Source organism: Trachymyrmex cornetzi, unplaced genomic scaffold (assembly GCF_001594075.2).
Source record: "Trachymyrmex cornetzi isolate Tcor2-1 unplaced genomic scaffold, Tcor1.1 scaffold83, whole genome shotgun sequence".
NCBI classification, from domain to species: domain Eukaryota; kingdom Metazoa; phylum Arthropoda; class Insecta; order Hymenoptera; family Formicidae; genus Trachymyrmex; species Trachymyrmex cornetzi.
The window spans coordinates 4417920-4439807 of record NW_017300169.1 but is presented as its reverse complement, the minus strand read 5'-3'; the positions used below and the strand labels follow the sequence as shown (position 1 = coordinate 4439807).

Genomic DNA, 21888 nt, shown 5'->3' with positions numbered 1-21888 from the left:
GTCATATTTTATCTATTTTATCTTTGTGACTATTGTTAGTTTAAAATAATCGTTTGTAACTTTTAACGATCTACCGATTTCTATAGACATTAAAAAAATTTTTTCATTTATGTATTTATTATTTAATTTTGAGGAAAGCTCTGTAAATCGAAAAAAAAAAATTTTTTTTGTATTTTATAATAAAGTTTACTTTTTGACCAACACCGATTAATTGCTCGTTTGGTCTCCGTTTTCTATTGTATCATATTATGTTTAAAAAAACAGGTTTTATTATGTCTAAACACACGTGACATCAACTAATCTCAGTAATAACTTAGAACACGTCCGTGAACTATGTCGGGTGTCTTGGGAACTATATGTTCGCACAGTAAATAAAAAAAGTACAAGTGCCGGACACAGGTCTGAAGAGGTTAATACCCACTGCGCCGCATTGTAATTTGCGGGGCGAGGCGGCGTAACTAAGTAAGTCAACGACGATCTTTCGCAACGCTCAGCCTTATATTTCGAGTTCTTCACGTCATTATTTTAAAGACACCACGGCGAAATACCTAGATGGAATAGTTAATTGCCGTTTAATTATATGCGAAATCTCGATCGGCAATTTCATTGTACTGTGTCATTAACGGCTAGACAGTTAATTGCCGTTTAATTATATGCGAAATCTCGATCGGCAATTTCATTGTACTGTGTCATTAACGTTTAGACAGATGCATTTTGTAATCGTGATACTATCTACAACACAATGCATTTGAAAAGCCTTTTTTTTAATACATCGATCACGTAACACAAAAAGCGCGAGGATTATTGGATCGATCGAGTATTACAATGCAATTTGAAGGAGGTACTTGGCTGTATAGAATCATATTATCATACAATCATGTTATTATAGTGAAATATTACAGCGTAAAAAATTTGAAAAACATCTTTCCTAGAAAATATGTATAATAAAAAATAACAAGCGTCAACCTACCATTAGTTAATTTTAATTTCTCTCCGTATAATGTATTTTTTGGTACAAGCGAAATTTCACTTTCAAACTTCTTCAAAATAAAGAAAAGTTCTCTTTCCTAAAATATCTTGTATTATAAAACTATTCGGTAATAAAGATGTTGAAAAGTATTCTGAATTTTTCCTTTTTTTTTGAAAGTCTAGAACAATAAAAAGCAGATTGCAGACGGAAGGAGTAAGATATGATTGCAAACGGAGAGTTAAATCTAATTTAATCGCGAGAACAGTTGTTAAAAAATGTTAAAAATTACAAACTCACGACAATTAGCGGTTTGTTGCAACACTTGCCGCAAAAAGAATGCCGGCTGGAGATTCAACGTGACCAACAAGGACGTTCAATGATTCCGCGACATCCTATAAGGTGTGTTTCGATAACAAAGCTAATTCTTATCCGAAAGATAGCTCAATCGATCACTGCAGGAATGTCAATTAGAATTGTATCGCAATAGTAATATCGCATATGCAGAGTATTCTAAAATAACTGAATCATCTCTAATGAGCAGATACATCAAATGCAACTTTCTTTCGATACGCAAATCGATTCTTAAAACATTATATTAAAATTTACTGTTTAGTGTCGTTTGCAAAAACTTGAAGTGCATCTTGCTAGCGGAAACAAGGCGATATCAATATGTAATTGCCCGTTTCTGAACCATGAGTAACTAGACTGCATCTGATCAGCGAAAGCGATTTCTCATTCGCACGTTTTTATTTTTATTTTTTTTTTAACAGTTCAGAACGCTTTCTCCTATCATGAAATTTAAGAATAATAAACTAAATATAATAATTAGATGGTAATTTTAAAAAAAGATTTGTAAGCTAGAAAAACATTCTGGATTAAGTATAGGCATACAAGCGATACTGACTTACTTTTCCCATCGATACAGAGTTGGTTTAATGGCATTTTTGTTGTTTGCACAATCGCTTCTTCGCATTACTCGACGTATGTAATGTACGTAGGTCGCTATCGACTAGCTTTCATCGGTGACGTAAGTTCCGGCATTTACTCGTTTTCAGGAAGGAAAGACTCTCACCTCTTCAAGTGTAAATTGTTTCGAAACAACTTGAATGAACGAAATGATCCACGAGAAATGATTCACATCTCAAGATTGGTGAATTTTGCAAATTATCAGATTCTTCCAGAAATCATAGCTAAAATAAAATGGATAAAATTATTAATATCATTTTTAATTTTATAATTGCATCATGTTCCTTCTTCATTTTTAATTTCTATACCAATCAAATATGTGCATTTTGATTATACAATTTTCCTCATAAATCTATCATCTTTGATTATTGCGCGATCCAATATAATAAATGATTAACTTCTGTCGCTTCATTCAAATTAATGAAAGTGAAAAAGAGACATTTAAATGAAGTTGAGTGAAAAACACATTCGATAATTAACGGAGGCTTTTGCAACAAGCGTAATAAAATGTATCTCGATAAACCTAGTTCTCAGAGTAATATTCTGGAAAGTGATGCGTGGGTATAAAGAGAGAAAAGATCTCAAGAAAACTGTCGAGCGTGCAGTGCTGCAGCAAAAGTAACAATGTTCCCTGTAAAGCGAGCATAAACTTATAAAAATAAATTCTAGGTCGCGTAAGATTTGTATCTAATGTCTGTTAGACGCTTCAGCGCACGGAAAACCAACCAAACAACTTCTTATTATAGAACCATATTTTTTTTACCACATATAATAAATCAATAATACATTGTGTATTAAAAGACGTAGATATAAATATTAGCACTCAAACTTTTAATTGGCAAAAAAAAATAGTGACCCCTCCTAATAAATTGTGGGAACGTTGTACAATAATGACGTTATAAATTAAAATTCCAAATTTTATGCAAGATTTTATCATATGATTATTAATTTTTATTAAGTTTTCTTTTCGAGGCTGATAGTTTACAATATCTTATCAGAAGCTATTTAAAGAACCATTTAAATAAGAATTCATTTGTTCAGTCGACGAGATAAATAATAATCGTATACATATTATTAAATGTTCCAGATGCTTAAGATTATTCATAATTATCATAATTTATGACATTGTAAATAAATAATCGTGGGTACGACGTTTAATCCTACATAATCAGTAAAAAATGTTGCTAAATAGACATTTAAAGAGGATGGAAATACCTACAAACCGATAGATAGTTTAATCATCATGAGAAAAAAAATTAATTAGCATACGAAGGCGGAGAACTTTGTTACTTTTTTTTTAGTTAATTATACGCGATAAATATAATAGTGTATGGTAACATCCAGCCATTTCCGATAATGCTGCTCTTGATAAGACAAACATTCATTAACAAAAATATTATTTTAGTACTAATCGATATTATTTATTACACCACATTTCCTTTAATTGCCTTCATAAGAAACTCTTGCAAATGTCTCCTCTTTCCCGCTTTGTCGAAATATTATTATTTATACTAATTATGTATATTTATATTAATAGAACACATCAAGGGCATCCTTTTACAAATGGTTTTGAATAAGAAATTATTTAATTTCGTGATTGGAAAGAAACGACTCTATCTTGTGTATATTCAAATGAAAACTATATATTAAATGTTTTTTTTTTCCATATTTGTTCCGAGTTAAATATTTTTTTAAATTTATGTTTTAGAAAATCAAATTTAACATTATATTCTCCAAAACAAAATAACTCTTTAAATAATTTTTTAATTTAATTGCTACTAAATATCAAGAAGATGAGAAAGTGAAATGTAACAAAACAGTATAACATACAGTGTAGCAATTAAAATTGTTTCTTGCGTCTTAATTTTTTAAATAATTATTTATATTATACACTACTGGAGAGTAGCCTAATAATTTATAGACTAATTCTTCATAAATTTTTTCTAACTCACTGTGTTTTCGTAAAAGGAGTTTTTTGGGCTTCGGATTCGAAAATTATATTATTGTCTCATTGGCGCATGTAAACACGAACTTCAGTTTTCACCGGCGAAAGGAATAGAGAAAGCCGACGCTTTGACTTCTTGTCGTGCTTGACAGGAGGACACGGTAATTAGATGAACTACGATTTCCTTCGACGGACATCTATCGCAAGTGTCGTCAGATTGTGCGACAAAAAAAAAGAAAAGATAGATTGCCATAAATATTTCTTCATCACTTCGCTATCGATTGGACGGCTACAAAATAGTTTTTATTTCTTACGTAGATGTCTGAAGTGCAAATCTCAACTGCACAGAAATTTCTAAGAAATGTATTATATGGCATGGCAGGCCTCTCTTTTCGATTGTCTTGGCGACGGAAACTTATTCGCGTGTAAGCACGATATGGATTAATGAAATGGAACAGCTTGATGGAGGTCGACCGGTATCTTGCATGCGCTGCCGGTTCCTTTCCACAAGAACAGATCAACAAGTGCAAATCAATGCGTGGTTATTCTTTGACGTATTTCTCGAGCTGCTGATCCTGTTCTGAAAGATGAAGAAAAAAATTAATTTATACTGTGATCAGTTTTGAAAGGATAAATAAACTTGACATTCCATCGATATCGAATTCATCAATGATCGCTTGTTTCTCAAGAATATTTTCTTACTGTAGGTAACATATGTATAAAACAGAAAAAATATTTAAATTTTAAAATATTTTTAGATGTTATATGGGAGTTTATTATACATATTTAAAAAAATATATATTATTTAGAAAAAAATGTATTTTTTAAATTATTTTTTTGTCTGATGTAACATCAGAAAAGATTGAAATTATTTAAATAATGTGAGATTGAAAGGTTTCTTCTCATTTCCAGTTTCTTGTTTTGGAGTTAATGCGATTTGGAATTTGGAATTTAGGTCAGCCACTCATTTCTTTATTGCGTTTCGATCGACTCCGCCATAATAGTTGGTATCCAGATGTAACCGTGTTCAGAGATAATTAATGCTGCTTCGTATTGAAAAGAGATTTGCGAAACGACATCCCCTTCTCCGTTCTTGTGCGTAATGAAGGTATCTTGTAATTCTCTCGTTGTTCATCATATTGCATTTTGCATTATGGTTTGCGTGCGGAAGAATTGCGAATTTTTCATGGACTCAGAGAATGCATCGTGTACTGCGATATAATGCGGCAAGTTGTTACAATGTTTTAATTAGAAGAAAATAACTTAGAATAAAAGAAACTCGGTTCTGTGTGTTCTTATCTGTGCATGAATTCATACAATCTTTAGGGATTAAGTAGCTGATGTTTTAAGGTGTAACATTAGCATTTTATATATTCAGAATTCGCGAGTACATCATTCGACATAAATAATTATATTCATCACATCTTTTTATTACATGCAACGAGACATTTATTTATATACAATATTTATTTATACTCATCGCATAGTCATATTATACGCGCGATACTACACGAATGGACGCGTATAACATGCAAATATATCGACTTCTTAAATACCTATATATAATATATGTAAATCCCTATTGTAACACATATATATATGCAAAGGTTTTTACATAACTTATTTTAATTTATACTTCTACGCTATACAAATTATCGATTGTTAGGAAATTATCTATCAATCTCGCCGAATACAACATCCAGCGTGCCAATGATAGCGACTATGTCGGCGAGGAAGTGCTTGGGTCCGATGTGCTGTAGACACGCTAAATGAGCGAAGCCTGGCGCTTTGATCTTGCACCGATACGGTTTGCTGCTGCCATCGCTAACGAGGTAAACGCCGAACTCGCCCTTCGGTGCCTCGATGGCGGTGTACGTCGCTCCCGGTGGCACTTGGAAACCTTGGGTGAACAATTTGAAGTGATGGATAAGCGCCTCCATGCTGCTCTTCATCTCCTCCCGCCGCGGTGGCACAATCTTGGCGTCATCGCATCGTACTTCTCCCTCTGGCATCTGATTCAAGCACTGGTGGATGATACGCAACGACTGTCGCATCTCCTCGACACGACATAGATATCTGAAAACAAGGGGAATCGTGCCAAATATGTTATAAATAATATTTAAGAGTTACATATATTGTACAATGCCATTTTTCATTCATTTAGATTTTTAGATAACTCTTTTGTGTATTATTACTGATATAGAATGATACATTAAGTATAACACTATCTATATTCAGTTAGAATACCCAAATTTTTTTCTTTTGATTTCTAATTTTGATCACTTGTTTAAAGCTTGTTATTTTTTTTCTAATTCTTAGGGAACTATTCTGTAATTTTTAACGACTGTAATGATATTATTAAATTGTCATTGCTAGTAGATTTTGTATATAATAAAACAGTTGCACAACAATAATGTAACGATATCGTTACAGTCGTTAAGAGTTATAGAATAGGTCTCTTAAAATTAAAAAAAGGTAAAAAGTAAATCAAACTGAATTAAAGTTAATCTACATTGGTAGAAACAGATATTAGTAATCTTGTTTTCCTATACATTTTAATACCTTTTTTTAACTATATAATTCAATTCTCGTCTAGACCTACCTGTCATAGCAATCGCCTTTTGAGCCAATCGGAATGTCGAAATCTACTAAGTGGTAAGCGTCGTAAGGTGCAACTTTCCTCAGATCCCATTTTAATCCAGAGCCTCGTAACATTACACCGCTAAAGCCCCAATTTAGCGCGTCCTCTGCAGTCACAGTACCGATATTGATTGTGCGCTGTCGCCAGATTCTGTTATCTGTCAACAGATCTTCTATCTCGTCCAATCGTGCAGAGTACTTGGAAGCCCAATCGTATATGTCATCCATCAGACCTAACGGTAGATCCAAGGAGACACCACCAGGCCGTATGTAAGCTGCATGCATACGGGCGCCACTCACACGCTCATAAAACTCCATCATCTTCTCTCGCTCCTCGAATAGCCAGAAGAAGGGTGTAAGAGCACCGACATCCAATGCGTGCGTTCCAACGCCCATAATATGGTTCAGAATCCTCGTAATCTCCCCAAAAAGAACTGCAGGCAAAAAATTCTATCAGACTTGGAGAGCCCTTGAATCACAGGTTCGTAAAAATATAAATCAGACTCAGTTTTAAATCACAAATTATTAATTATAGTGATGACAATTATATTACGCGTACTAGTTAAATTTTAAATTGTAAGTTACATTAACATTGCAAATGTCCTGATTAGGATTGAAACATTTGTTAGAATTTGCTTATTTTTTTTAATAATTCACCATTAAAGACCTTGCTCGACTCCTACCCTTACATTTTATTGTTTTAATTTTGAAATCATTTAAGTCTTTTTACTATTTAAATTTTTCATAAAAAAATATATTTATTCCAACAAATTCCACAAATCTATTTTCTGTAAATAACTAGTATAGACTTTAAAAAGTTTAAAGTAAAATAGATGTGTTTGATACTCTTGGTGAAAGCAAGAAACAGTTCTAACAGAAGAATAAAAACAGATTTCATGTTATTCCAATAGAACAAGATTACGCATTGCTTTTACCTCGAATATACTTTGCGCGCAGAGGCACGTCTATATTCAGCAGTTTCTCAATTGCCAAGGAGAAGCACTGCTCGTTGCACATCATAGAGACATAGTCCAAGCGATCGAAGTAAGGTAATGCCTGCATGTAGGTCTTATATTCGATCAATTTCTCTGTGCCGCGGTGCAGGAGACCAATATGTGGATCGGCACTGACCACGACTTCGCCGTCTAACTCCAGGATCAGCCGGAGGACACCGTGAGCAGCTGGATGTTGCGGGCCAAAGTTAATCTTCAAATTTTGTATAGTTTGTTCCGCCAGGGAAGGATCAGACAAGACGGACACACTATCCGGCGGTGTCCAATCGATCTTCTCCGTGGTGTACAAAATCGGTGAGTCGAACTGCCGGAAGAACTCCGCGTCCGGGTTCCATTGATGACCATTACGATGTTGGCTGCAAAACATGTATTGTAAATAGAGTCCATCACGTCGTATGGCGAACAGGTTATATCGTTATATAACGCACATACGCGATTAATAACACAGCTACGTTTAAGCGCAATTAATTTTACTTACACATTAGTGATTGCTGGTGCATTATTCGGCGCCAGCAACCTGCCAGTGCCGAAAAATCCTGCGTTTTTACGCAAGATCGAACCCAACACTCTGGCTGCCATGATGCTCACATTGCTCACTGCTCACATCTCACATCACGTCAATGCGATCAATGCGACAGCGGCGGCTCAGTCGGTATAAGGTTTGATTTTGTCAATCACTCTTTATCCTCTTTATGATCAAACAGAATTCAATTATTTTATTATATAATTTCTCTTAACTACAATTAGTTTTCCAAGCAAAACAACAGGTCACAATAATGTCAAGACAAATCATGACTGATCGAAAATGACTTTTAATAATCACTTTGAAGTTATTCGCACTGTATCATTTTGATGTCATGATGATAATATAGCTCTATTTTAATTTTTATTATTGAACATGATGTATTTCTTGTATTTAAAATAAAATAAATATATGTTTGAAATTTAACGAAAGTCAACAGTGCAACAATATAAAAATAAATATTTTTTAATTCTATTATATATGTATAGGATCCATATTTAATTGAATGAAATCTTAAGATCAGATTTATAAGACGATTTTAAATACAAAATTGAAGATACAAAGGTTTGCCCGTACCCAAGGATCACACAAAAGTCAACAAAAAATCAGAATGACTTTATTAAAACGTCAATTATAAAACAATCAAATTTTGTAACAAGAATCATCATTTTGACTTTCTCTCGACTAGGTGTGTTCCTTGGGTAAACCTTCGGCATTTTATCACGTAATAATGTGATTCTTTTACCTTGAATATAAAAATGGATTGTAAAGGATTAAATGGGATTTTTTTAGGTGTAATCAAATCAATTGTTTTTAAAAATCAATATTTCGCATCACGATACTATTTTTCAAAAGCAACATACAAGATAATATAAAATTTAAACAAAATAAATTATAATATAAATTATATATAATTCAGACGTACAATATTTGTATCCCGGTAAAAAATTTTTCATGCATAAATATGTATAAATACGTCTAAACATAAACACCCATAAATATTCATAAACATGTATAATTATATATGAAATATATACATTTCTTCTCAAACTTAATTTTTTCTAAAACAAATAGTGCGAAACTTTTTAATTATTTTTAACGTTTTCACATTATACTATCATTATTTCTATTACACTAAAAAGTAATTTTACAAAAGAAAAAAAGATGTATACGAACATATATGGACATATTTCATATATAATGATACATGTTTATATATGAATATTTATACGTGTTTATGTATGTTTATACATATTTATATATATTCATGCATGAAAAATTGTTTACCAGGTATAATTACATAAATTTATACATTTGTATTCGTATATCCATATATCGATAATTTATATATTTCATTTGCTATAAATAGAAGAGCGATGATCTTTCTCTCAATTCGCACATCTCGTTTTAAGCATTCACTTCTCCGAATCTGAATCATTTAAGTTTCGAGCGCGCGGATCTTGACCTTTGACTATTGCTTCTATTTGCGCCTAAACTTGAAATCCCGCGTCGCGAATAGGTGCTCGTTCGCAAAACGAGAAATCGCGGAGACAGTCGTTTTGTCGTTTCTCGTGAATATTTCAAACCGAGCTTGGAGAAGCGCCATGGAATTTCCGTACTTTCCGAGGATTCAGTGGTGTACAGTACGTCAGTTAACGCACTATTTTAGAATTACTTATAGGATACAATTTTAAGCACGCCTATATTCTCTTACTCGTCGTAAAGACGAATAACGTCCGTTTTTACTAATGTAGATTATATATAAACTAAAAAAGTAAAATTGAGTTTCCAATATCAATACTAATATAATGTTTTGTTTGCAAATTAGTATGCTGATCGTTTCGAAGAAGATCGGGACAATTTTCATAATTGCACTTACTGTCTTTTATGTTTTTGCCTGTTTGGCGATTCCTAAAAGACACGAAGACATTTTGTCTTAATTGATCGCAATACTTCGACATTATTCATGCAAATTTCCTTTGATTAGTCATTACTGTGATAAAGTTAAGAGAGATTCATTTATAACTGCGATAGCCATATTATAAAAATTTTTGATATAATTACAATTAGTTATAAATTAATCTCTTTTAACTTTATCACAGTAATTACTAATTACAGGAAATTTGCATGAATAATGTCGAGGTATTGCGATCAATTGAGACGAAATGTCCTTGTCTTTCAGAAATTGCCAAACAGGCAGAAACACAAAAGACAATAAGCAATTGAATATGAAACGGAATATGAAAATTGTCCCGATCTTTTTCGAAACGATCAACATACTAATTTGCAAACAAAGCATTATATTAGTATTGATGTTGAACTCAATTTTACTTTTTTAGTTTAACATTTCTTTTCGATCCGTCTTATTCTTTTATTAAATAATTTTTATTTTTGGCTTTCATGGGCTTTATTTAACGTAATGATTTTTATTTTTATTTGATTTTACTATCTAAATTAATTTTATCACACAAATTTATCTTAAATACCTACTTATGTGTTAACATTAATATTATTATTTTAAAAACTGAGGAAGTATTGAGAGACTTTCATCCGCTTACGCGAATCATCCGCACTCATTAAACCCGTACTTGCGCAGATGTATAGGAACCTCGAATTTCCTCACGGGCCAAGCGACTGCCAAAAGTTTGACGTAAGTCACGGTATTGAGGCTGCTATTTCGAGGATAGCGATGGTGTATGGATCATTGTTGCACCCACCAACATTCTGCACGTCACGGGGTCATATAATCGCACAACTCTTGCGAGCATGCAGCTGCCCTCATCAGGCACAGGTGGATTAACATTCCAATTTGATTCTCCTATATTTCTCTTTATTGTACATTGAATGTATATATCATCGTATATGCAAAGATACAAAAAGGTCAATCACTTCGCGACCGTTGAAAGAAATCCTCTTCAGCTATGCGGGGCGACGAGTATAACTTCGCTGTATATAACTTCGAGAGGTAACTCTACGTAAAATTTCCAGATTGACGATGCGAGAATGTTCGAGAATATTAGCGAAAAGCGCACACTGAAAGAAAAGTCTGGTAATAGCTACCAAATGTATTTGGTTTAGCAGTACTAGTGCAATATTTAGAAAATATTGCTAAACATGATAATAGTAATCAATCGTTCGGGAATAATTAAAAAGGTAAAGTAAACACATTTAGATACATTTGATTTTGATTATATTAATTGAACACATTTGGCTGAAATTATTTCACTAAAGCTTTAGTAACTATTATCTAGGACCGATTATTACTAGACTTTTTTCAGTGCAGAATCTTGGCCGTTCACGCGTTTGAGCAACGGAAATAACGTGTCTTGCATCACTTCTATCGCGAATGGTCTTCCCAAATAGGAAGTAGAGAGAAAGACATACATACAAAACGTACATTTGGTGACTAGAATCATAACAGTAGGCATACAGGCAAAATATATATGTATTACTATCTAAGCTTATATCACTTTTTATGCATCGTACAAAAGGAGAATACTAATTGCAAGTAGAAACAAAAGGTCATTGCCTCGACAACCTCGTTATTGTACTCGTTGAACTGACATAGACTCACAGTACTTTGTGCAAATACTTTATCTTCCGCATCTCCAGCAATCTTTAAAAAATAGATTTTGACTTCAATGCTATCGATTCCGATGTAGCTTCTAACGAGATAATACTCATCTTTTTTGTCTCAAGTCTATAATTTTGACGAGATTGAAGCTCTGAAAAGGAAAATAGCACTGGTCAGCATTAAATTAAAATTTTCTAATACCTTTTCCATGTAGCTTTAAATAATAAAAAAAAATTTTTATTTATTAAGACTAAATTTTTTTTACATATTATAATATTGATCGTCTAAAGTCTGCTTAAAATTATTTTCGAGCACCAAGCCCGGACATAGAATATAAAAACCTCGCAATTACCGAAAATCCAAGGAAGTACTTCGACATATAATATCATCTCTCCCGACAAACGTCTCGAACTTTAACTCTCGGCTAGTAGTAGTCATAAAGGAGGTAACGATGCAATGACTGCGGTAGTTGCAGCTTTCTGACAATTTTTGGTAGCTTCGTACCGCAGAGTTTGCGGACTATTAATCTCGCTTGATGGGTCAACGGTAGCGGGGTTTTAGCCGCCTCCATCACCAGGGCCTTCTGTGCGTCCGTCAAACTGCTGGACCGTCGTATCATACAGGGATCAAAGCTCTCCGCCGCTTCCAACAGTGCGCGTAGCAACCGCGGCTTATCGGCTGTATTCTGCAAGGAGTTGAGGATACCGTGTGGATCGCGAAACTGCGTCTTGATCACTACTCGGGCACCGTATTTCAGCAGCAACGCCACTATCTCCACCGATGGGTTCTCGTTAGAAGCGACGTACTCAGCGAGCACCGGCCTCAACGCCGGTCCATCGTCGCTGCGTATCACCAGGTTGGGATCGGCGCCGCGTTCCAGTAACATACATAGGATCTCTAGTCGGTTCGGGATGTTGTCCGCGCATGCCACGTGTAATGGGGAACCAATAATCGGAGAAGTGGCGTTCACGTCCGCGCCTGGAAAATAACAAACGAAAACATTCTTTTTTCTTTATCTGATCTTAATTCGATTAAACAATATTAATTCAATGAAACAATATTGAACAAAGAATTTCTTAAGATCGTAAATATGATTACGCAATACATATAGAGAATAAAAGCTGGATTAAATTATTATCACTACCCTTACAGAAATCTAATACTTAACCATCAATCCTTTTATACACGATGATTTTTCCTTCATTACACATTCTGTTCGTATTCCGGATTAATTTTCATCACTTTTACAAGTACACAAAAATTATTAAGTGAATCTTACAATACTTTAATTGACATCTATAAAAAGTAAGGTACAGTATTACAAAAATTGTATATAATTGTTATAACTAATTTCTTGGTGCTGCTAGTATTATATATACTATTTCAAATGAAAAAAACGCTCAGGACACGAATGTGATCTAATCGTGTGTATATTTTGAAATACTAATTAAAAGTATTGAAACAATTTAACATTTAAAATAAGCAATTAATTACTATCTTTCAATAACCCTTTTTATTAAATTGACTAATATTAAATTTGTCAGTATATTTAGATTTCAGTAAGGACATTGAAATATTTAGATAAAATTAATATAGTTATGAATAGATTCAGATATAATTTCCAAGTGCAATGCTAAATCAAATTTATGAAAATAAAAGCGATAGTCCAACATGAACATTATTAAATCAACGTTGTCAAGAACAGTTTTTGGCCGACACGACCGCAAGGTCTATCTGGTCAATCACGAGGAAAAAAAAGTCGTACGACGCGGATAGATTTAATACCGGACGCGCGTGGATTGGCCTTCGAATGCCGCGCAATTTCGGCCGTATGCCAGCGTTATCGGCCCGAGATACCGCGACTCACCCGCTTCGAGTAGCATTTCGACGATCGACGGGTCACCCTTGAGTATGGCCAAATCCAGGGCCGTCGGTTTCTGGTAGTCCGGCCCGAGATCCAATCGGGCACCTTGTTTCAGCAACAGATTGATCACCGCCGGATCGCCGCCGAGAATCGCGTAATGCAGCACCGTCCGGTAATCGTGCCTGGCATCCGCCGTCGCGTTCACATCCGCGCCATAACTCAGCAGCAGAAGCACCGAAGAAATCCCCTGCGACATTCACGGTTGAGAAATCAGCTCTCCGTGAGTTTGCGAAAATGCAAACGTAACATGTAATTATAGTTACTGTATGTCGAGCATATTATAGTCATGAATTTTAAGAAATTTGAGTAACGCATTGTTTCGAAGAGAGAGCAAAGTAATTGTACCCAATATGGCATAGCATTTAATATGATCTATTTGTTGTTTGTAGTTACATTAAATCATAAATTAAGGATAGTTAAATCTTCATTGCACTTCATTGTAAATATTAAAAATATGAAGCAGTTCTTCTAAACAATTACCATAATTATAATTCGAAATTGGACCGATATAAGAATAAATTTAATTAAGTAATCGAGAGAGAATCTTGTAAGAGAGAATCTCTCTTGAGGGCAACTTACGTTGATCTTGATCAAAATATCCTTGCCGAGCATTAAATTCACAATTTCGAATTTCTATGTCACTCGGATGTCGGCGATCTGGCAATTTCTCACGATACAACTGTGCAGTTTTCATGTAATTACGCTCACATTTTCCCAATATCAGAAGCATATCGACAATTTCGTTAGGCGTATATGGAGCCATCGTAAATTGAATCGCTATCAAAACGAAGAATGCTAGGCACGATATTTCCGAAGCTAATGGACGCGTTCAAATTGTCAAAGCTAGCCTGCTCGCCGAGCAAATGAACATAATTGGTTGTTACTTATAGTCCAACCAATCATATACAACCTCTCGGTAAGCATGCCTAGCCGCTTTGCCATCTTGAACTCGGCCAATGTAACAGTTGTAACACGCCAGCAGCAGATGTCCTCTATTTGTAAACATAAATAAAAACGATAACTACTGTAACGATACCCTCCATTGTTGCCAAATGCCAGCTTATCAGCCGATTCCATATAGAAAGCTCGTAACGAACGCCGCTCCGAAAATATCCGAATCGCGTCGAATATCGCCGAGCATACTACCGCGCGAAAATCGGTTCATCCGTCGTGAGACAAACCTGGCTGTCAGGAAAAATCGGAAAATAACGACGTAACTCGACGCCGAAAAATAAAAGACACGATCGCGTGGTAAAAAAAAGTCTACTCCGACCCAGATCCTTTTCCAGAGCACTCCGAATCTCCGAAAATCTGATTCAGATCCTATCGATAGTGAATAGCGAGAAAAGGGTAGAGCATACTCTGTCTCCGCTGAATGTTCTCAACAGTTGGAGAGCCAACCTGACTCGTTTTCCTGTACCGGAGAGAAAAACGGGATAGAGTATTCTCTGCCTCGATTGAGCGTTCTCGGTTATCGTAGCTTATTTTTCGGCTTCGGCAAGAAAAGAGGGATGGAGTGTTCTCCGCCTCTATCAAGGTGATCCTCGGTAGCCATTGTCGTGTATTCTTAGCGCAGGAGTAGATTAGCTATTGCACCCTGCAACCTGCACGCCCGTGTATCCGCGTTAGGCCGTAATCACACTACAGGTTGCCGGTTATGATTGCTGGTTGTCGGTTCTATTTTCACCAATCATGTTGCAACTAACCTGCATTCGCTGTATCATGATTGGCTAGAACCGATAACCAGCAACCGTAACCGACATGTAGTGTGATTACGGCCTTACATTGGTCGCATTAGCAGACTCAGGCTATAGTCCATTTGTTTCTTCCAAATGTTCTGAATGCTACGCTCCGATTGGTCTTCTCGAGGTGATGAAGCAGTTGGAGCGAAGCGGGATCAAAAACGATGACGTATTGATGATGTAATCAGAGTTGCTGGGAACGTTCTGAAGCGTCAAATGGATCAGTCATGTTAGGGCTACAAGCTCTGTAGCGTTTGAAGCGCTAAGTGGACCGTAGCCTGAGTGCTGAACGTGAGTAGTTATTCCACACGCTCGTATTCTGAATCGTATATCGCGCGCCCACCGTGAGACCGCGTTTCGCGAATTAGAACCGCTCGACCGTCCTCGACGAATTAGCGCCGCCTGTAGCCGCATCCGATTCCCGAGCATCGCGATCCGGCCACATCGCGCCACGAACCTGTGCTTTATGCTTTAAGTAAAATTTTGAATTGAGCAGTATTTTCACGATGCACAGAAAAATCTGATATTTTTTTACATTGAAAGGCATAAAAATGTGCTTCATGCATACTTGTAATGCTATGTCTTACATATTGCTGCAAAATTACAATTGTATTCTACAGTTATCATCTCTATTGATGATCGAAACTCGAGCGATAATATAAAAATTAGTTTTAAATAAAAATTGAGTATTATTGAGCTTTAAATATAATGTACATGTCTACGAAATTACTAATAAATCATAAAATTAATACTTTCTTATCAGTTTCTTACTCTTAATTGCTTTTCCTATTTCGAATATGATCACTATTTTTCAATGTTGAATTCACAATCAACGAAACTCGTAACACTTTATTATATACCTAAGTCATATAAAGTACACCCATGTAGTAAACAAGAATTAATTAAAATGGATTAAAATTCTACCTATTCAAATGCGTATTTTAAATAACGAACACTTTTTTGGATTCAATTGGATTCGATTAGATTCAATTGGATGAAATTGGATTGAAAAACTGCATTTTCTATTCAAAATTTGGAATTGAGCAGTATTCACGATGCGCAGAAAAAACTGATATTATTTTTACATTGAAAGGCATAGAAATGTACTTCATGCAATAAATGAATAAAAATGTATTCCAGATTAAATGGGATTCGTTTTAACAATTGCGAATGTGTATATTTCTGAAAATTTAAATTCATTTCAATCCATTCTCGACTATAGCACAGTTATCTTGTTAAAAAGCACCCTTAGAGAAGGTTTGAGAAAAAAGAAAATAAAACGTTTTTAGATAGTGACCTTTCTCTTTAAAATGACTTCTAAGTGACTTTGAACTGATTTCGCGAGAAACACGACCTCGAGTTGCAAGTCTTCTATCTTGCCGATTGTTTACCTGCGGCAGTCTGGCAGCCTTCATGAGAGGCGTCAGTCCGGCACGATCCCGCGTGTTCGGATGAGCACCGAAGGCTAACAGCAGCTCCATACACTCCAGATCCAAGGGCGACACCAGGTTAATCTCGGAGCCGAAAAAATATCTCTTGTTTGGATTAGCGCCGGCTTCAAGCAGGATCCTCGCAACCTCAACGTGGCGGTTTCGCAGAGCCAGACGCAATGGCTCGTCGCACAACATAGTCCTAAATGCATAATCGCGAGAATACAGCATATTGACAAAGTAACGCATAGCTAATAAAGATTAACATGTCGCTCGACGACTCAAGGAACACACCAAGCTAAGAGAAAATCAAAATAATTTTATTTTGACGTCATGAAAATTAAAATAATGATTTTTTGTTGCAAAATTTAACTGTTTATTGATGTTAGGAACAAAAATAAAGACATTTTGATTTTTTATAGACTTTATGTGTTCCTTAGGGAGTTTCATCGCAGTAAAATTTTCGTAAATATATTATACAAAATAATATAATATAATTAAAAATAAAAATTATTAATTGTTAAATGACATACTTTTTATTTTACACTATTCTCCAACTATTTATGTCATTTAAAATCTTGTATAAAATCACATGCAAATCATATTTAAATAAAATTAAAATTTTAGATTACGCCATATTTATCTTTCGCAAGCATTTTAAAAGGTTTCGATGGTCACCAGTGATCAAAGTGGCAGTCAACGTAAAAGTCGCACCTGGGAAAAAGTTCCCCCGTATCCTGCTGGTGGTCCACCTTGGCGCCATACTTGAGCAGCAACTTCACCAGATCCAGGTAGCCGTGCTCGGCGGCGAGATGCAGGGCCGAGTAGCCGCACTCGTCGGTTGCGTTGATGTCGGCACCGCGCACCAGCAACAGCTGAGCGGCCTCGGTGTACCGCTGCCACACGGCATAGTGCAGGGGCCTGAGGCCCTGGGTCACCGGCTCGTTCGGTTTAGCACCGCATGCGAGGAGGATGCGGATCTCGTCGAGCGGCTGTAGACGTATTATCGAGTCGGCCAGCTCCCGTTGCAACGGGTTGGCGATGCACTCGGTCGGCATCTACGTGGCGTAACACGAAAAGATACAGAGATAGAGAAGCGTGCTGAGAGAAAGAAAGACAGGGGGATAGAAGGATTGCGTAACGCGTGCATCATATCGCACATTGGCAGAAATCACCGAGGATTTATAGCGAGACAGTTTATCGAGGTAGTCTATCGATACATATAACGTTGTTAACGTTGAAGAAATTTGATCCTCGAATTTGTTGTTTCTAATATAAAATTGAGTTCCTCGCGGAAAAAAATTGAAAAAATCTTTCGCGAGGCTGCAAAGACAGGACTCAAGTTGAATACAAATCATTAACCTCTTTTAATGTCATTTTGACTGCATTATCGTAACTTATTCTGCCCAAGGAACACACTAAGAAAAAATCAAAATAACTTTATTTTGACGTCATGAAAGTCAAAATGATGATTTTTTTTACAAAATTTGTCTCTCTTTATTGATGTTAGGAAAATTCTTATCAAGATAAAGTCATCTTGAATTTTTGTTGATTTCTGTGTGCTCTTTGGGTGCTTGAAGATAATGAGGACAATACACGTGCACGACATGCACTATATATTAACATGTATCTAACGCACTTTGATACGCACTTTATTATCGAGTCTGATTTGCCTTACACGACGAGCACGGAAATCCGACAAATCTGCAATACAAGAAGATAGGGAGATTAATAAAAGTCGACTCATCGTAATCCACATTATTACAATGTTAGAAAAATATTTGAATGTCGTAATTCTTGTTTTAATAATTAATTAATGAGAAAAAATAATGAACCGTGTTAATTATATTAATTAATAACAGTGGACGGAATTAATTTTTTAAACGAGATTCCACGTATAAAAAATATATTCCTTTTCTATCGTATTCCTAATTTTACAATCTTTTCTACCGCAAATCGTAGAACTTATATAACAAAAATATAAAATCACAAATACAATTAAATTGGAAAGAAATAAAAATGTTGGTGAATATAAATTATAATAAATTTCACAGAATAAATCGTATTATAAAATGTATGTTATACAAATTCCATATTACGACAGAAAGGCATCTTCGGGGATACAGTACAGAAAAGACCTCGATTCCAGGTTCCGGACATCGCTGGTAACGCAATATCACCGTGAAACGCAGCCACGCGAAGATTTTTCTCCGACAGTCGATCCTGCAACGATCTCCGCGAGACACGATTTGGCTAACGATAGGTGAGTAATGCAATCGCTGTTCTCGCTGCGGGGAACTTCGCTGACGCGCGTCACGAGCACTAGAAACTCTGCCAAGAGTTCGGCGCAATTTTGGCGATGATGCCGGAAGTCCCGTGGCGTCGTCAATTGAAAATCACGCAGTCTGCGCCTCCGCGAACATCTGGCGCGCTACGCGCTGCACTTCACAGCCACTTGTCTCTTTGTTACGCGAACAATCGCGATATTCAGGGTAACGATGGCCTGAGCGATTTTTTCGAACTCGAAAAGAGAAATGTACAATTTCACGGTTTACCCTGTCAAGTCTTCAGAAAAGCGCAAATTCACTTTCGACAACTTTAAAGTTGATTTCTCTCAATGAAGTAGCTTAAATTTATAGTTGAAAATTTTCTTTTTCTAAGTCTGTATTTTAATTAGATTCTAACATCAAGAAGGATGTCTTCGTCTAGTTACATAAAATTTTATGTAAAAAGTTATAGTTATAATTATTAATTCAAACAAGTTAATTCTAAAAAAATAATGCGCGAACCGAAGTTATTATGATAACAAAATCTCCTGTAAATTCACGTAAGACACGACGGATTCTAACATCAAGAAGGATGTCATCAGGCTAGATCTTAATTAAGATCGTCTGCGCAACCGAGCTTTAGATCACTGTTACATTAAACCCTTCAATTTGTGATCATTAAATCCTATCATAAAATTATATTTAAAATTAAAATTCTAATTATTAATTTGAACAAGTTAATTCTAAAAAAAAAACACAAAAAACTGATGTTATTATGATAACAAAACCTATAAATTCATGTAAGGCATGATTCTTCACTCTTGGATCGTTAAAATTGGCAAAAGAGTAATAATCATGTATCACACGACGTATTCTTAGTTTTCTCGTAAGATCAAGATTGATCCGACGAGCGCGGTAACGACGCAAAAGAGTCGATATTCACTGCCAATTTTCGCCGCGTACATCCGACTATCGTAAACATTTAGTCCGAATTGATGCAAGATCTTGACAGTACCGCGCAATTAGGTGTTATACTTCGAGTGAAAGTAATATGCTCCGTATATTACGGTTTGACACCTGTCGAACCTGATTGAGACTTTCGTTGTAAAATCGCAAATTGCCGAGCAGGAAAAGTATAAAGTATTAAATATATCGATTCCTAATAGCAATGCAATATTAAATTATAAAATAATTGTTTGCTCGATTAGAGTAATCTTATCAAGTTATTAGTGTAATTATTTAAATTATTCTATATAGTGTAACTCTTTAAAACGTTAAATATTACGTATATGATAAAACTTGTTAATAGATAACCTAATAATTAAAAAATTTTAGTTGCCATCTCAATATATATTTTACTCCGACCTCCTAATCCGATTTAGTAGACGATGTCATATTTTTTTATCCATAGGTTGACTTTCAGAGAAAAGAAATTTAAACAATAGAAAGACAAAGAGGACTAATTGTCAAGCTTATACTTCAAATTTTTTAGAATAGATAGTTTCCGAAAAAAGATAACTGTTCAAAAAATTAGTCGTAATATCCAGTTTACATTGAAATTTTTTAGCAATTTACTTTTGATCTTGCATCAATCGAAATTTTTACCATATCCAGGAAAAATCCTATCCGATTTATCATTTTAACATCCCCAAAGAATACAAAGTCAAGAAAAAATCAAAATGATTTTTATTTTGATTCTTAACGTCAGTAAACAGTCAAATTTTGTTTAAAAAAATCATCATTTCGACTTTCATAACGTCAAAATAAAGTCATTTTGAATTTCTCTTGATTTGATGTGTTCCTTGGGTCTCAGATGGTCGAACTGATCGCGACATTCGCAACATCCGGTATCGGTGATCGGATCGACGATAACGATCTCTCGTCCACCCAATTCACATCGTGAACTTGAGGTTACTGCGTTTATTGTTTACTCACGGCAAAGATGGTGCGATGCTCCAGCATGTAGGAACGGTGTCACGAGAACTGCCTTCTTCGTCGGACAACCCGGTCCTATTTAAAGCCTCACGAAGCGGCGCGACTCGCTGCCCGAAAATAACACAAAGAGGTACGCACTCAGAAGTCTTCGCGCATGTGTCTTTTGGCTGCTACGCAATTTTTGTCTTTTAGCGCGTAGACGCGTGTCCACCTTCGTAGCTACCTTTTTCTTCGCGCGCGCTTTTTCTTCTGAACCGCGAACGTCATCGTCTTCGTTGTTAAGAGAGACTTCAGGGATGGCCCCCTCTCGCTCACGTGCTCTTGTTTTGAAAATATTTTGCGATCTATCTGCACGGTAAATACAAATGTATTTGCCAAAACCGTAGTGATAACACGTGATAATATACTGACATTGTGTGTTACAAAGTCTCAAAATAATCATAACAGATATAAGGAAGCGCATTAGACGAACTTAATGTTTAAAAAACTATATTATCATTACGTACACTTGAAAAAAAAGGAAACATTGTATTTTATTGAGCGAAATGTATTGTGCCTGCCAATGAAATTGAAATTGGTATTTAAAGAACACCATGTATGATTGGCGCCGTCGGAGGAATTTGTTTACAGAAACAATAGCAGTAACACTGCAACGTAAATGTGCTATAAATGGCTGAAATTTTGAACAAATGTAACAAAAATAGTGATAACGAGATTATTATATTACTATTAAAATCAAATGGTTAATAATTATTTAATTTTTGTATGTAAATAATTCCCGATGCAAATAATGAATAATTTATTTTTCTTCGAATATCTTGAGTCGCAGTCGGGGCTACGGATAATCCTAAAAAACGCATTTTCGAAATCTGACAAAAAATTTCGGAGAAAAGGTACTAATATTTTGGAAAAATTTTTTTCAAAATTTTAGTACAAATTAGAACACTTTTTAGAAACAC

At 35.3% G+C, this 21888-nt stretch overlaps 2 protein-coding genes across 6 annotated transcripts; both read right to left on the bottom strand.

Moving 5' to 3' along the window:
* Nucleotides 1–5342: 5342 nt before the first annotated feature.
* On the bottom strand, nt 5343–8128 carry ND-49 (NADH dehydrogenase (ubiquinone) 49 kDa subunit). The gene is made up of 4 exons (XM_018519264.1): nt 8013–8128; nt 7457–7890; nt 6484–6955; nt 5343–5957 (listed from the first exon to the last, which is right to left on the bottom strand). Exons 1-4 carry the CDS (start codon nt 8111–8113, stop codon nt 5552–5554), a joined length of 1413 nt encoding a protein of 470 aa, XP_018374766.1. The 5' UTR covers nt 8114–8128; the 3' UTR covers nt 5343–5551.
* A 2752-nt stretch (nt 8129–10880) lies between these two features.
* Nucleotides 10881–20999, bottom strand: LOC108768952 (ankyrin repeat and protein kinase domain-containing protein 1). 5 transcript variants are annotated; one of them, XM_018519675.1, is made up of 7 exons: nt 20930–20998; nt 18379–18431; nt 17442–17785; nt 16689–16929; nt 13499–13742; nt 11984–12609; nt 10881–11782 (listed from the first exon to the last, which is right to left on the bottom strand). In XM_018519675.1, exons 3-6 carry the CDS (start codon nt 17783–17785, stop codon nt 12056–12058), a joined length of 1383 nt encoding a protein of 460 aa, XP_018375177.1. In that variant the 5' UTR covers nt 18379–18431; nt 20930–20998; the 3' UTR covers nt 10881–11782; nt 11984–12055. The 5 variants fall into 5 exon arrangements, with proteins under 5 accessions (XP_018375177.1, XP_018375173.1, XP_018375174.1 ...); XM_018519671.1 differs by lacking the exon at nt 20930–20998 and adding an exon at nt 18827–19409; XM_018519672.1 differs by lacking the exon at nt 20930–20998 and adding an exon at nt 18857–19408.
* Nucleotides 21000–21888: the final 889 nt, after the last annotated feature.

Bases quoted from the DNA above. Each gene is read 5' to 3' on its own strand.
- ND-49 (XM_018519264.1), bottom strand. From the start codon at position 8,113: ATGGCAGCCAGAGTGTTGGGTTCGATCTTGCGTAAAAACGCAGGATTT. The intron at 7,891-8,012 runs GTAAGTAAAATT...CATGTTTTGCAG, and splicing joins GCACCAGCAATCACTAATGT to CCAACATCGTAATGGTCATC. The intron at 6,956-7,456 runs GTAAAAGCAATG...TTTTGCCTGCAG, and splicing joins GCGCGCAAAGTATATTCGAG to TTCTTTTTGGGGAGATTACG.
- LOC108768952 (XM_018519671.1), bottom strand. From the start codon at position 18,887: ATGTCCGGAACCTGGAATCGAGGTCTTTTCTGTACTGTATCCCCGAAG. The intron at 18,432-18,826 runs GTAATATGGAAT...CTTGTATTGCAG, and splicing joins CCCGAAGATGCCTTTCTGTC to ATTTGTCGGATTTCCGTGCT. The intron at 13,743-16,688 runs GTAAACAATCGG...TGAATGTCGCAG, and splicing joins AGGCTGCCAGACTGCCGCAG to GGGATTTCTTCGGTGCTTCT.